Below are 16108 nucleotides of genomic sequence, written 5' to 3'. Positions count from 1 at the left end.
TCTTTCTCTTTGAAATAAAGTGCACACTTTTTTCCTGAGTGTCTTCTCCTTCCCAGAATAAATAAAGTCAGCACTTACCTCACAAATCTGCCCGACAGCAAGGCAGCTCACCAGGTTTGAGAGGTCCTCTCCCTCACATAGACCTGTGGAAAGAAAAAAGACTGAGTAATTTCACTCAGGCTTTCAGAGTTAGGGCAGCACAAATTACATGGGAGGCTCAGTGAAAATTAAGTCCCACAAGTTCCAATTGCTCTAAAGCCACCACTGCCCTACTGAAGAGAATGATGTGGACTACGGCTACACCCTAGCACAAAGCAGCACAATCTTGCACTACTTAAAAAATAATAAAATCTTGCTTGAAGAATCATTTTTTAACACCTAACTTTACCACTTCCTTGCTCTAACACAGACAAAGAGAATGACTGGGGTGGGAGGGAAGGGAGGTGATATTTAACAGCTTTGCTGTGGTGCTCTTTGCCGCCTCCTGCTGGGCAGGAGTGATATATCCCATTAGTAATTAGATGATCCGTGGACTCATTGTGTCATTAGAAAGAAAATATAACCTGAGAACAAAGCAAATTTGATCATAGAAGGGAATTGGAAACTTTTTTAAAAAAATTGTATGCTCTGTCTGAATCATGAAATACAAATTTTGGGTTTCATGTCCCTTTAAAGGGACACTCAAGTTAAAATTAAACATTCATGATTCAGACAGAGCAGCAATTTTAAACAACTTTCCAATTTACTTCCATTAACAAAATGTGCAGTCTTTTTATATTTACACTTTTTGAGTCCCCAGCTCCTACTAAGCATGTGCAAGAATTAACAGTATATATATATGTATATGCATTTGTGATTGGCTGATGGCTGCCACATGATACAAGGGGAGTAGAAATAGTCTGAACTTCATTTGAATAGTAGATTTTTTTCTGACAAATTTCAAAGTTATGTCTAAGTGCTATGGCATTGTCTTGTTATCATGTATTTGTTGTTTATGCAAATAAACTGTATTTACTGGTTCTTTAATGCTCAGTAAATAATTTTCTAACAGGAAAAACAAAACAGATCCCAATCAGAATGGATAAACTATGGAATAAATTCACGTAGGACACATAAGATTGATTGTATTTTATGTTTCCATTTGAGGTCAAGCAGTAGTTACAGAAAGCATTTTGTACATGAACAAACAATTACATTTGTTGATTAACCGCCGCCCTGTTAAAGCGTTGATACAATAACGTGACATAAGGTACAGAGGCCAGGAAACGACAGATTCATTTGCTTTATTTACAGACAAGAAAAAAATATATAAGAAAAATTGCACATTTCATAAAGAAACCAGAGGGGTCAAATGTTCAGTGATGGTTCCTGAATTTAAAATGTTTCAGATAACAGTAAAAATGTATGGAATTCCCTGCAGCCATTTGCTTTTAATGTTTCTATAGTATTAATTATTGCAGGTTCATTAAAGAGACACAGAAAGCATCTTCCGTTGGTGCAACTAAAAGGATATTTTAGCACAAGTTTTGCTAATGTTCCGATGCTGAATAATTCTCAAGGTTTTCATACCCAAGTTTCCCATAAAACGGGGCACACAAACGGCTTTTTTTTTTTTTTTTAAAAAAGAGGCTATTATATTATACTCACACTAAATAAATCAGATTTTTAGTTTACAGTTACATAGGAAGCTGCAAATTAATTTGGTGTAAATATATATATATATATATATATATATATATATATATATATATATATATATATATATATACACACACCTCAAAATCACACAATCTGGTATAAATACACATGCTTTAATCTTATTATTAAAAATGTGGCCAGTATTTAAAGGGAGGGAAAAGTCGAGATTAAACTTTTGGTATGAGAAAGAGAAAATACAGGCGTATTCAGCACAGGAACACAGTGTGAGGCTAAGGGCTGACTCAGGGAGATCAGAACATGACTGGATACAACATGGTTGAATCTGGCCAGGTCAGGGAATGGTTAGGAAGTCTCTTGTTTTATAAAATGATACCGGAATATTTACAAAGCGGAACGGAAGAGCTGCAGCAGGAAAAATGGAGTACAGAGATTTAAAAAAAAATAAAAAAATTATAACTTCCGAAAAATGCGGGTTTTGTGGAAACTTCTAAATAGTTATACTTTATTGTATATGTGCGAGGACTACATGGATAAGTTGTGCACAAATGGTCAATTCCTGCTAGTTTCCATGTTAAACATGCTAAAATCTCATTTAAAAAACGTAAAAGTTAATTGCTGTGCATTTAAATGTCCGACAGAAAAAAATATATGCTTTCCAGGTCCCTTTATACATGGACTGTAAATATTACATATGGGAGAATATATACAAAAATAATATTGTGCTTCTAGATCATAAGTAAATACTGTACATTATTACAACAAAACATCTGCTATAAGAATATAAAAAGGGGCGAGATTTATGCAGGTTACATTGATCATAACATTCCATAGTGAAAAAAATACATAATTTATTCCTCATTCGCCCCATCTACAAACCATAAATAATGCATTGAATCTGCCTTTAAAAAAGGGAGATTAAACCCAAACTTTAATTAAAGGAAAAATAATAATAATTGCAATCTACGTTGATTATTTATTGTATTCGCTTTTGCTGTAAAAATAGTGCTCGGCTCTTGCCCCACAGTATTTAGAGGTCTAATTCTGTAACCGATGTAGTCTGCAAATCTTCTGATCGATTATACACTACATAGTGATTGATTAGAGCAACACAGAAACTCATTTGGCCTAATTGAACACTATTTATTTATCAGAATTAAAAAGGAGATAAAATACTCAGCATGGTTTTCAACTACTGTAGTTTGTTAGCACAATGTCATTAACAAATGTTTTAAAATCACTTTATTTTGAATGCAGATCTTATGCAATTTAGTTTATATATACTCTGTGTGTGTGTGTGTGTATATATATATATATATATATATATATATATATGTCTGTGAGAGAATATGAAAATATATATATATATTACATAAGTAGGCAAAATAAATAAATTGAATGTATATTGCAATGTAGTTTATATTCCATTAATTCATGAGGAATTACATTTTAAGCTTAATGCGCCTTTGAATTAATCTAAAAAAATATATGAAGCAGGAGTAAAATTCTAGCAGCCGCACCTTTTCCTGCTTCCTGGAATTTGTCTCAATACAATTTTAACCTGAGATAAACAAATACAAACCAAAGATACTGATTTTTGTTTTTCATGGCCTTGATATTTAGTTTTATGAATATTAAGCAGATTGTGAGAGAATTTAAGAGGAATTATGCAGAAATTCAATGTTCATATTTTGCGCAAAAGGATGCTGTACTCAAACGGTTTCTTACCACATGTGAAAGAGCAGTCAGTCATGATAAAAATACATTTTGTTGCATCGTTAAAGGGACGATACCCAAACGATACCCAAGACTTGATAGTGCTGCAGCACAGCTGTAAAAAACTGACAGGAAAATATCACCTGAGCATCTCTATGTAAACAAGGAAGATATTTTACCTCACCAGAGTAAGTGCTCTGTAAAAAGTTAGACTTCAGTTACTGTCCAGCTGCAGGAAAAAAAAAGGAAGAAATGAGCAGCAGCCAATCAGCATCAGCAGTGCTGAGGTTTATGAACTCTTACTGTGAAGTCAGGAGATTTCATAGTAAACTTCCTTAAACTGAATAGGGAAATAACATGTGTGCATGAGGCACGTTCCCTTGCAAGTCCTGGGACAGGCATATTACCGATTGGCTGCTTAAAGTTCTTTACAGTGGGGTGTAAATACTTAGGGCATTTTGAGTTAAAATATCTTTTTTTTTACATAGAGATGTTCTTGTGATATTTTCTTGTTAGCTTTTTACAGCTATGCTGCATCACTTTTAACTGTTTCAACATTTGGGTATAATGGCCCTTTAAGTAAAAACTATTTAGATATAAAAGTTAAACTAATAGTACAAGGGTACCTAGCTGTTTCATTGGCTATCAGAGTCAACTCCCACTGAAAACGATTTATTCAGCTCAGCAATAGATATTTTTGAAAAAAATAAAAAGCTACTTTCAAATGGAAAGAAAAAAATTGAGTATGATGTTTATTTAAACACATTGCTTAAGTCTATTTAGGATAAGCAACACATTGCAGTTCCCAAATAGGACATGGTTAGTGATTGGTGGATACATGAGTATGCTGTTCTTCATTGGCTTACAGCCTGTGAATGGCTCAGGGGCTGCAATGTGTTGAGGCGTTTCAGCTGGACTTTAAGCTATGCGTTTAACCCCTTTGCGGCAGTTGAACACACAGGGATACTAATAGAAAAATTACAGGTGCTAATTAAATAAAATATTTAAGTTTTGCATTAAAAAATGTCCCAATAAAACTAAATTGACATTTTTGCTTAAAAACTTTTTTTTAAGGAAAATGATAAACTACAGTAAGAAATCTGTACATATTGCACAAAACGTATCAATGCAAATGCCCTAATAATTATCCAAAATATTTCATATATAAGAGAAATAGAATATTAAAATGATCCGGAAAACCTGATATGTGACAGCAAAAGTCTCAGTGCAGAGATACATGGTCAGAGTTCTGGAGGTTCCTGCGCAGTGATTTCCTGTACAGTGAGCAGGTGGCCGCTATACTGAGTGCCACAGACAGCAAGGCTTGTGCTGTTTCATCCATTCTGCACAGAAAAGGTTAAAGCAGCACTTCATACTCTTATACAGAGATCAGCAGCCTTCATACTTGTATGTTTAGGTACAAAAAAAAAAAGTGTAACGGAGCTATTAGAGGTTTATAGGGAGGGTTTTATGGTGCAATAGGAGGTGCTATAGGGAGGGTTATATGGTGCAATAGGAGTTATAGGGAGGGTTATATGATGCAATAGGAGTTATAGGGAGGGTTATATGATGCAATAGGAAGAGTTATAGGGAGGGTTCTATGGTGCAATAGGAGGAGTTATACAGTGCAATAGGAGTTATAGGGAGGGTTATAAGGTGCAAAAGGAGGAGTTATAGGGAGGGTTATATGGTGCAATAGGAGGAGTTATAGGGAGGGTTATATGGTGCAATAGGAGTTATAGGGAGGGTTATATGGTGCAATAGGAGGAGTTATAGGGAGGGTTATATGGTGCAATATAAGGAGTTATAGGGAGGGTTATATGGTGCAATAGGAGGAGTCATAGGGAGGGTTATATGGTACAATAGGAGGAGTTATAGGGAGGGTTATATGGTGCAGTAGGAGGAGATATAGGAAGGGTTATATGGTGCAATAGTAGGAGTTATAGGGAGGGTTATATGGTGCAATAGAGGAGTTATAGAGAGGAGTTATAGGGAGGGTTACATGGAATAAAAAGATTTAAAGGGAGTGTTGTATGCAACCTCTGTTGTTGCACCATATAAGTATATGAATTCAAAGAAAAGCTATGGGATATACTTAAAAAGTAAAACAAGCATTACGTGTGATGATGCAAGAAATAAATATCCCATATGATGCCAAGAGCGATGAGGTGTTTGATAAACGTCACGGGAACGCAGGTATTAGGAGGTGTCACACAGGGGGTATAAAGTCACTTCAGTAACCTCACTCCCTTACTGTTGCTTCTTCACATTTAGACCAAGCCAGAGCTGGTGAGCAAACACTTATCGCACCTGACAACGTACAAGCAGGGCCCATACACAAGGCTACGCAAAAGATCACAGCGCCCACCAGCTACACAGTCTATAACCCTGACAGATGCCGAAACCTGGCACTACCACCCGTCAGCCAACTTAGAGAATAAAAAAAAAAAGAAAAAGAACACACAAGGTTTGTGTGTTTTTCTGTCTGGCTCAGAAGAGGAGGGACGGACAGGTTTTTGTGATGCTGCTTCTCATCCGCAGTAGGAATTCTCACTGGCGGCTAGAGGTGGCTCGGTACTGTCTGCAAGGCTTCTTCACTCGACCGGTCCACATCAACATTCTGTACGAGGGAAAAAAAGACATTGTACTGGTGCCGAAGACAACAATTATGCACTTAAAAGCAGGTGTGCCAACATCAGAACCGCCAGAGGAGAAGCGAGCGATCTGACGTCTGTAGAAAGGACATAAAACACAACATTTGTCTTTCAGAGTTCAGAGAGAACAAATGGTTTTAAACAACTTTGCAATTTACTTCTATTAACAAATTTGCTTTGTCCTCTTGGTATTCTTTGTACCTATGTACGCTCCAGAGCAGTGCACTACTAGGATATCTGCTGACTGGTGGTGGCACATATATGTCTCTTGTCATTGGCTCAACTGTGTTCAGCTAGCTCCCAGTAGTGCATTGCTGCTCCTTGAACAAAAAGGTACCAAGAGCATGAGGCAAATTTGATAACAGAAGTATATTATAAATGATAAAGCTCTATCTGCACCATAAAAGAAAAAAATTGTGGTTTTATGTCCCCTCAATTAAAGGTTTCTTAAAATATTTTGCTGTAACTCGATAGACAGACAACCCACGTAATTGTATGCATAAAGCTGTTCCACAGCACAAAAAAATGTGGTCTGGAAAACATTTGGGAATCAGAAAGTAAATCTACTCTGCATAGAAGTCAATGGTTTGCCTGCAGCTTGCGATTGGCTTGCGAGTTTGATACAGCCTTAAAGGGACATTCCAGTCAAAATTGAAATGCATATATTCTATAAATGTATTGGCAAAAATGCTTCTAGTAAAAGTTATCACTGTTTTAGTGCTAACATTTTTCTCTGCACGTGAAGCATAACTAGATATTCTCAGTGTACCAGCATTTTAAATACTGCAGCTGCTCAGAGTACCAGTGGGGCTTGCATCATGTCAAAAAGTAACAAGTCATTACCAGATGGTACAAGAACCTTAGGCTCTATGTGCAAGTGCTGTGTATATGCTGGTGCACGGAGCATACTTAAATACACTTTGGAAACAGCTATAGCTTTTATTAGAAGCATCTTTGCTAATACTTTTATATTACAAAAATGTTTCTATTCAAAACTGAAATGCATCCATGTGGATTTAAATTTTGGCTGGACTATCCCTTTAAAATTTATTTACACCTTTTAATGCATGATCAGAATTTCTGCACTTTTAAATGATCATTTCCAATTATATCACATTTCCCATTTAAACAATTTCTTTTCAGCAAAGTGTAGAATTCAGAATGAAATTATGTAGAAAATTATGATTCTCAAATTGTATTTATATATTTTTTTTTTTTAAACAAACTGAATCAGGCTCATAATTATGAAATGATTTTGGATTATTCTGCGTAAAGTTAGAAAAATAAAAATATAGATAGGCACCAGGAGGTTAGGGTTCGGTCAGTGGTGATCGGGTACAGTAACCAGGGCAGCCTCTGATGGTCGAGAAATATCTACGTTCTATGGAGCAGAATCATAAACACATCAATAGTCCAATCTTTATAGTCAGCCATATAGTTTCATTTTTTTGATTAACACAAGGGGGCGCAATTTAGTAAATATGAGATCATAAGAGCCGGGCAGGACTCTCTGGTCTGTTCTCTAACAATATAATACCTGAAAGCCAATAAGAACAGCTCTGCATATATCGGTATATACTTTAAGGGGCATTTGTAAAACAATTTAATCCTCTCCTAGCAGGTAAAATAGTTCATTAGCAACACATTTATTAGGGAGGAAAAAGGACAAATCAATCCTTTACCTTTATTTTGTCACACGAAACAGCTGCATTTGCTCATGTTACCACTGCTTTTTACTGCAGTATAAGCTTTAGAAAATCTATGTAAACAAGAGAAAGCAGCAAAAAATCTACCTCTCAGGGGGTGGGAGATGAGATAACCAGGCCTATTTGAAAGGGTATTCCTGTAGCAGGTTTGAATACATTCAACTCTTAGCAACTGCTTTCCTGAGTACATTGTCCCTTTAAAATGATTTGCTATAAATTTGATATGGTTTATCATGTTTACACTAATAACCATAACTAAGTGGTAAAACTCCTGCAATGTTAATTGTTTAAATATTGAAAACAATAAAGTGTAAAGTTTTAGTGTCCATAAAGCAATGGGAGCTGCCATGTTGCAACCTAGGCTTTCTGCTGCAGAGGCCAACCAGGGATAGTTATAAATGGGTCACTAGACTGTCCAACCAATGGCTGTAAGTAATACAGCAGTGCTACGTCTGCCGTTCCACCTTTGAAAGATAAATTACAGAAAATGGTAACAAAATAAATAATTTAAATAAACTGCAAATCTGTTTTACTGCACACAGTCTAAACACTGAGATTGTTATATAAATGAATGTCCCTTTAAAAGGGATAGAAAGGTAAATGGAGAGGGGGTAGAAAAAGACACAGGAGGGGGGGAATATAAACTCTGGAGGGAAGAGATATCCCTTCAGACAGAATCGGCAGAAAGATTACAGCCAGGGGAGAGGGCAGAAGGGACGTCCCAGGAGGTACAGAGGACGGAGGGGCTTTTAAATACCCCAGATTATGACTTGCAAATAATCAACCTGTCCTCTTTTAGTCTAAACCAAGCCCATATAAGTGTTCTAAAGAAGGGCTTATCCTTCTGCCCTACAAATGGGTTTGACAAATTTGAGTTCATAAAAGACCTTCATGGCTTTGCTAGGCGTATAGTCCTATCACAAATGTTTAAAGGAAAAAGTAAGAAACTTATTGATGACCTTGGTTTAGATAGAGATGATAGGCTTGCTCTGCAAGATTTAGAAGAACTCCTAAGATCTAACATTACTGACTCTACTCAACCACCTTATAGCCCCCTACCCATTCAAACTAAGATAAATACAAACTTTAGACCCAAATCCACGTTTATGCCACAATTCTCCACAGTTCCAGTGGTGAATATATTTGTAAAACAGGTAGAAAAAGACATATGTAGTATGTCTTTAACAAATATAGTTGACGATAATCTAACTAAGTCAGAAAGAAAAGCATTGAATGAACTAATAGCAGCAGAAAATGTGGTGATAAAATCAGCGGACAAGGGAGGCAATGTGGTCCTTTGGGACCAGACTAGCTACGTGTTAGAAGTCAAAAGACAACTCCTTAACAGAGATCAATATTTACGTTTAATGTCGAATCCAACATCCGGTATCCAGTCCCTAATTTTTAAGAAACTAAATGATGCCAAAAGCTGTGGAATAATGAATCTTGCTGCATTCAAATACGGTATCTATTTAATGAATATCCAGTAATGCCAGTTTTTTACTGTATCCCGAAAGTTCATAAAAATTTAAAAAATCCTCCCGGCCGCCCAATAATATCAGGGATTGGTAGCGTGACAGAGAACCTTGGAAATTATATTGACTTTTTTTTCTGAAACCTTTCTTGAGCACAATCCCTTCATACGTAATAGATACTGCAGATTTTCTGAGGAAAATTGACTGTCTATCAATACCACAGGATGCCCTACTAGTATCTTTGGACGTAGAGGGTCTTTACTCATCCATTCCACATAATATAGGGATTGACGCAGCTAAGCACTATTTAGACTCCAGAGGACCGTTTTTTTGTAACCATACTGATTTTGTGATTGATCTGTTGCATATTGTCCTTGAGAACAATGTCTTTTCATTTGATAATAAGATCTATAGACAAGTTAGAGGTACTGCCATGGGGGCAACTTGTGCCCCCACTTATGCATGCCTACATCTTGGGGCCTAGGAAATGGAAGATATATCAAAATAAATTATTTAATGAGAAAGTCCACTTACGGCTTCGCTATGTGGAGGACATATTTGTTATCTGGGAAGGTACACAAATTGAGTTGAGTACATTTGTTGAGGATCTAAATGCGAATGACAGAAACATTGTTCTCACGGTCAACTTCAGTAAGGTCAATCTTTCTTTTTTAGATATTGATATAAAGGTTGAGAATGATACTTTAGTGACCGAAAATTTCCGCAAGGAGACTGCAACAAATAGTATCCTCTCAGCAAAAAGTCACCATACTAATCACTTAATAAAGGGTATGCCTAAGGGACAATTTCTGCATCTTCGCAGAAACTGTTCATCTAGATCTAAATATGACAAACACGCAGCTCTAATGACGGACAGATTCAAAGCTAGAGGTTATCCTAAACGCATCTTAAAAAGTGCAAACAATGAAGCAAGAAATATAGACAGGGAAACTCTTTTTTTCCGAAAGAAAAAAGAAATAACATCAGACTAGTGACGAAATACAATTGCCATTGGAATGGGATCAGGGAGATTCTTAAAAAGAACTGGAAAATTCTACTTAAAGGGACAGTATACACTCATTTTCATATAACTGCATGTAATAGACACTACTATAAAGAATAATATGCACAGATACTGATATAAAAATCCAGTATAAAACTGTTTAAAAACTTACTTAGAAGCTGTCAGTTTGGCTCTGTTGAAAAGGTAGCTGGAAAGCCCACTGCAAGTGGGAAATAAGACACTCCCCCCCCCTCCCCCTTCTTTTGCATATGAAAAGACCCTTTACACAAACAGGAGCAAGCTGGAGAAGGTAGCGGACGGTATTCACATAAAACTTTGGGGCTTGGTTAGGAGTCTGAAAATCAGAGCAATGTTATTTAAAAATAAGCAAAACTATACATTTATTTTTTTTAAAAACTTTATGGGCTTTATAAATAGATCATCTACAAAACATTTATGCAAAGAAAAAATGAGTGTATAATGTCCCTTTAACGACGAGAGTGTAGCAAAAGCAGTTGGTAAAACTCCAACTCTGACAACAAAAAGAGCCCCTAATTTAAAAGACAAACTTGTGAGAAGTAGATTTATTACTCCACAAAGGAATTGGCTTTCAAGCCAAAAGCTGGTAGGTAACTTCCCCTGTAAGAAATGTGTAGCCTGCAAATTCATGACAAAAACTAACGTTTTTTCGGCTTGTACCGAAAAGGTTTATAAGCTAAGATATTTCTTTAACTGTAATACGGAAGGAGTAGTATATCTACTTAGCTGTAATTGTCCCAGTTTCTATGTTGGAAAAACAAAGAGATTATTGAAAGATAGGATCCTTGAACACAGAGATGACATTAAGAATAAAGTGCAAAATAGCAGTGTGGCAAGACACTTTGAAAACTTCCATAATAGCAGCTCCGACTGCATGAGGGTGATAGGCATAGACAGAGGTATAATTAATGGCAGAGGTGGCAATAATGATAAGGTTCTTCTCCAGAAAGAGTGTAAATGGATATTTAGCCTTTCTACTATTGGTCCTAATGGGATGAATGAAAAGCTTGATATGGTCAGTTTTCTCTAAAAAAAACTCTGTAAAAACTGTTGATGTCAACACTAGGTTTAATCTGTATTTATTTTTAACACAAGGGCCAGTATATACTCATGACCTGTTATATATTATCGATCTACTTGAAAGCTGACAAATCGCTTGGTAAATACTTTGTATTTCAATTGTTAAAACAATGCTTTAATCTATTTTGTAAAGTTCACCTCCCATAAGGGCGGAGTTTGTATGGTTTAAAATTAGACCAAGAATACGTCAATTTACAAAGCCCTGAGGAAGCCCCGTCTCTCTAGTGACGAGGGGGTGAAACGCGTGTCGGCAATTGGCTGGCCGCCCCATGTGACCTGACACGCTTGTTTGTGGATTGGATGGCGGAGAAACTTATGCGTGCAACAAAGTTTGTGAGCCTAAGCAAGTTTGTTCATCTCTGAAATTGTCCTGAGTGACATAGAGGCTACCTGCTTGACTGTGCAGCGGATTCCATACTCCATCTGTAACTCTCTTTTCAGACGGAAGTAAGAGCGGTGAAAATTGGCAGCAATCAGGTGTAGTCGACAGAGGGATACGGATATACACACTTAGTATCCTCCTGCATCTTTGCTTTTGCCATTACTCTTCTCATAACTTTATTTCTATTTTGCTGTGATTTAAACAAGATGGGTGCAGTCGACAGAGGGGTATAGTAACTAACATATGATATCCTCCTGCATCTCTTTTCTTGTTAAAACCATCTTTCTGTCGCTGCAATACTAATACCTATGCTTCAAGTGCCATATGATATATCATACATCCTTGCTTATTTTGGCTCAAGTGACTCTGTGAATGTTGCCACATATCAGTTCCCTGGCTATAGGGGAACTTGATACCTACAGAAAGACACTCCAGTCTATTTGCCATCTATAGACTTATTACACCATGTATGTCTACTGCTCTGGATCTTTACGTATCATTAGAATATCTGCATAATTTTTGTACAATGTATACTTATGTGTTGTTGCATATCACATATGTAGTTATGCTATATCTAGCATACTAGCCTTGACATGTGGTTGTCAAACTATTGATACGTTTAAGATATAGGCGTCTATGCACAGGTGCAGCAACTCCAAATGGTCAGTTTTATTAAAACCTATTTAGGTCTGCATATTTAAATTGAGAACTGCATCCTGTGCTTAGTCAGCCCTAATATCTATCACAGCACCACGTGTCTGGGTATAATTTTAGCAATACTTTATTTCCACAAAATGCACGTCTTTTCACATGGACCGGTCCTAGCATTTCTTAACTTTTGTACATTTTTTTGTACTACACATTCATTGTTTTTAACCATATTTTTTTTTCCTATTCTATTTGTTGGTTGTTGCCATTTTGACGGGCCTGCGCTCGACACAGTGTGAGAATAAAAATTACCTTTTTCATAAGTAAATTGTGTTGCTGCTTTGTTTATTCTTTTGAAAAAAAAGAGAGAGTGCTGAATTCCCAGTCTTTGATGAGGTTTTATCATAAACCTCTTTCTCTTCTTGATCATTGTTTGATTTTAGAAATAGGCTTCCATTAGCAAAAATGCTTCTAGTAAAACTTATTATTGTTTATTAGGAGCATACGCACATATGCTGTAAGGGAGCGTGCACCAGCATTTAACCTCCGAGAGCTGATGGTCGTGTGTATTGTGCCTGTGAAGACTTCATTTGTGTCATATAAGCTACCGCTGACTCTTTGAGAAAGTGTAGTGCATGAATGCTGGTGCACGGGCACTCAGCATATGTGAATATGCTGCTGAAAACCAGTAATACAATTTTATTAGAAGCATTTTTGCTAATGGTAGTATATTGCACACATGCTACTATTTACAAATGACATCTACCTGTGCACATTTTAGTATATTCCTTTCATTCGTTTCTATAACAATCTTTTCTATAACAATCACAGTGTTTAGACCGTATGCAGTAAAACTTACAATATATTTTCATTACTTATTTTGTTACCATTTTCTGCCATTTATTGCTGAAAACGTTCGGCTTTTTATTCCAGTTTATAAGTAGGAAGTGAGACTCCAGACTTGGCACAGCTGTATAACGTTTACTAGAAGCTAATGAAAGTATAAAGCAAAAATGCTTCTATTTAACAGGGAAATGCACATTTTTATTGTGACCCCTTTAAGTGACAAAGGATAGATTAGTACGAGGTGCAGCAAAGGACACAGAGAGGTGTTTAGTGCCCTAGTCATGTGCCTAGTGGCTCTGGGCATACACTTCTGTCAAATCTATTTAAAGGGACATAGTAATGTAAGAAATGTTCTGAAGTTATCACGTTTTGTACTAGCATCTCATGTTTAAAGTGACATGAAACCCACATTTTTTTTCTTCATGATACAGATAGAGAATACAATTTTAAACAACTTTTCAGTTTACTTCTATTATCTAATTTGCTTCATTCTCTTGGTACCCTTTGTTGAAAAGCATATCTAAATAGGCTCAGGAACTTGGAGCTAGTTGCTGATATGTGGCTGAACTAGTATGCCCATTTTCATTGGCTTACAAATGTGTTCAGCTAACTCCCAGTAGTGCATTGCTGCTTCTTCAATAAAAGATACCAAGAGAATTAAGCAAATTTAATAATAGTAGTAAATAGAAAAGTCGTTTTAAAAAAGTATAATCTATCACAATCATGGAAGAAAAAGTTGGGATTTCATGTACCTTTAATCCTCATAAATGGGTTAAAAACATAGGTAAAGTTCCACCTATGCAGGAGTTAAACAGCTGGCAGGGGACACTTGCAGTGATGGTAAAACTTGGCGCCCAGATGTTTCAGAACTACATTTCCCATGATTCTTAGGCCCTCTGCAGTCCAGTCGAGCAACATGGGAAATGTAGTTTTGAAACATCTAGAGTGGCAAGGTTCGCCATCACTGCTCGTGTACTACAGAGGTTTCTTTAATAAGCTATGGGCACAGGTGCCAGGTGAGATGCTGGAGACCATCATACAAACCCTGCACTGCTTGTCACAGCAGATTGGGTACCTAAATATGCCACCCAGAATTCCATTATTTTTTTTTTAAACACTAAAGTTTATGTCTTGCATTTGTAAATTGGACTTTTGCAGTTTTTTCTGCTGCCGGCCTACGCTATTGGAAAGACATTGCCGAGTGGCATGAACCGCACACTCCTTGATAGGATCTTACCTCAGGCTTTTCCCTGTGCGTATTCACAGCTTCCACCTGTAAACTGATGGTTTCTACCTTACAACCTGCAGGAGAGACAAAACAACAGCTTTACAGATATAAAACCGCCTCTGGCTGCCTAACAGGACCGCAGAGCCAGGGGTTACAACTACCAGCACTCGGCAATAGCACAAAGCACAAGGATGTCGTTTGAATTGTAAATATTAGCACTAAATACTGAGCCTTAGGACTTTATTTATAGACACTATCAGCAACCAGAAAAGGGTAAATTAGCTACTTGTCAATCGGTCATGTGATGCCGGTAAATCATCATTATAATTACAGAATGAATTAATGACAGCACATTTCAGGACAGTAAACCCCTTGTAATTAGAAGACATTTCTGTTGTGTTGCTATAGAATAAAATATCAGCCAAGTCTAGATATTTTTAAAACAAATGAGAATTTTTTTGCTTCCGTTTTTCCAATAGCCAAACTTCAGCCACAATTTGCCTTATTTGAAGAACCGGCGAGTCACGGTCCTTATGTTCGTATAAAGTGTATTGTTTTGCAGTTCTTATCTGCTAAAGCCAGTTAGGGACATATATGTAGCATGGTTAGCCTTGACAAGTCGGCAGAGTGAATTTTTAGCTTCAAGGATTATAAAAATCAACAATTTTCAAAACTAACATCAATATTTTTTTATTTTACAGTTGAGCACTGTATTTTGCTATTTATGGTGGTGACCTGCAACACCCTCCTTTGAAAGGACATTGTCCCACGCAGGGTAATATATCTGTGCAGTGCAAGGGCCCCGATATGGGCTGCATGAGAGGACCTCATCTGTGCTGATGCCTCTAACACTTACTCATTGTATGTGATGACAAGACAAAGGGTCTTTAGTCTCTTCTCATTTACCCCCAGACAACGAGCAAGTGGAAGAGATCAGAGGATGCCCAAGACGTTCTCCATACGAGACAATGACAGCAGAGGATGCGAAAAAAGGGGTCGCTTGCACTTAAGCAGTTAAAGGGACATGAAACCCAAAAATGTTCTTTTAGTGACTATTTTACAAAAGTTTCCCAATTTACTTCTATTATCAAATTTGCTTCATTCCCATGATATGCTGTGATGAAGAGATACCTAGGTAGGTGTCGGCAGCACTATTTCCTGCCACGTAATGCTTCAATCTAGTGCGCTTGCAAATGGTTAACATTCTTGCAAAACTGCGGTCATATAGTGCTACAAAAATGGGCCAGCACAAAGCGTAGGTCCCAGCTTTTCAACAAAAAAAAAAAAAAAAAGACACAAAATGAACTAAGAAAAAATGATAATAGAAGTAAATTAGAAAGTTGTTGAAAAATGCATGATCTATCTGAATCATGAAAGAAAAGGCTTGGGTTTCATGTCCCTTTAAGGGATGCCTGTATGAGTTATTGAAGAAGAAAAAAAAAAAGTCTTACCATAGGCAACAGGGGTGAGCTTCAACACTGTGTGCAGGGGGCATATGAGATAAGGCAGCTCCCCTGTTAGAAAATAGAGATGATTAGATACACTGGTCATAAGGTGGGTCACAATCAGCAAAGTAAATAGGTTTGTAAAAGAGGTATATAACAAAAACATTTAAAATGGGTCTGACAATGGCAAATCAAGTGCAACAAGAGTTTGATAGTATTTACTTGCGCTC

General features: G+C 36.8%; 1 protein-coding gene across 3 annotated transcripts in view; it reads right to left on the bottom strand.

Annotated features, from left to right (window-relative positions):
* Nucleotides 1–1113: 1113 nt before the first annotated feature.
* Nucleotides 1114–16108, bottom strand: part of PFKFB4 (6-phosphofructo-2-kinase/fructose-2,6-biphosphatase 4) — a 130277-nt gene continuing 115282 nt past the window's right edge. For 2 of the 3 annotated variants that reach the window (XM_053721199.1, XM_053721197.1), the window contains exons 11-14: nucleotides 16101–16108; nucleotides 15885–15947; nucleotides 14443–14507; nucleotides 1114–5992 (exon numbers count right to left, since the gene is read on the bottom strand). The exon at nucleotides 16101–16108 is cut by the window's right edge and continues 122 nt beyond it. In XM_053721199.1, coding sequence (XP_053577174.1) covers nucleotides 5933–5992; nucleotides 14443–14507; nucleotides 15885–15947; nucleotides 16101–16108 — 196 coding nt within the window. In that variant the 3' untranslated portion in view covers nucleotides 1114–5932. Of the gene's footprint in view, nucleotides 5993–7329; nucleotides 7408–14442; nucleotides 14508–15884; nucleotides 15948–16100 lie in introns of all 3 variants that reach the window. The other variant, XM_053721198.1, reaches the window with a different exon arrangement.

The sequence above is a fragment of the Bombina bombina genome, chromosome 7 (assembly GCF_027579735.1).
Source record: "Bombina bombina isolate aBomBom1 chromosome 7, aBomBom1.pri, whole genome shotgun sequence".
Lineage (NCBI taxonomy): Eukaryota > Metazoa > Chordata > Amphibia > Anura > Bombinatoridae > Bombina > Bombina bombina.
Note: the sequence above shows the minus strand (reverse complement) of the source record. Positions and strands in the feature narration are given on the sequence as shown.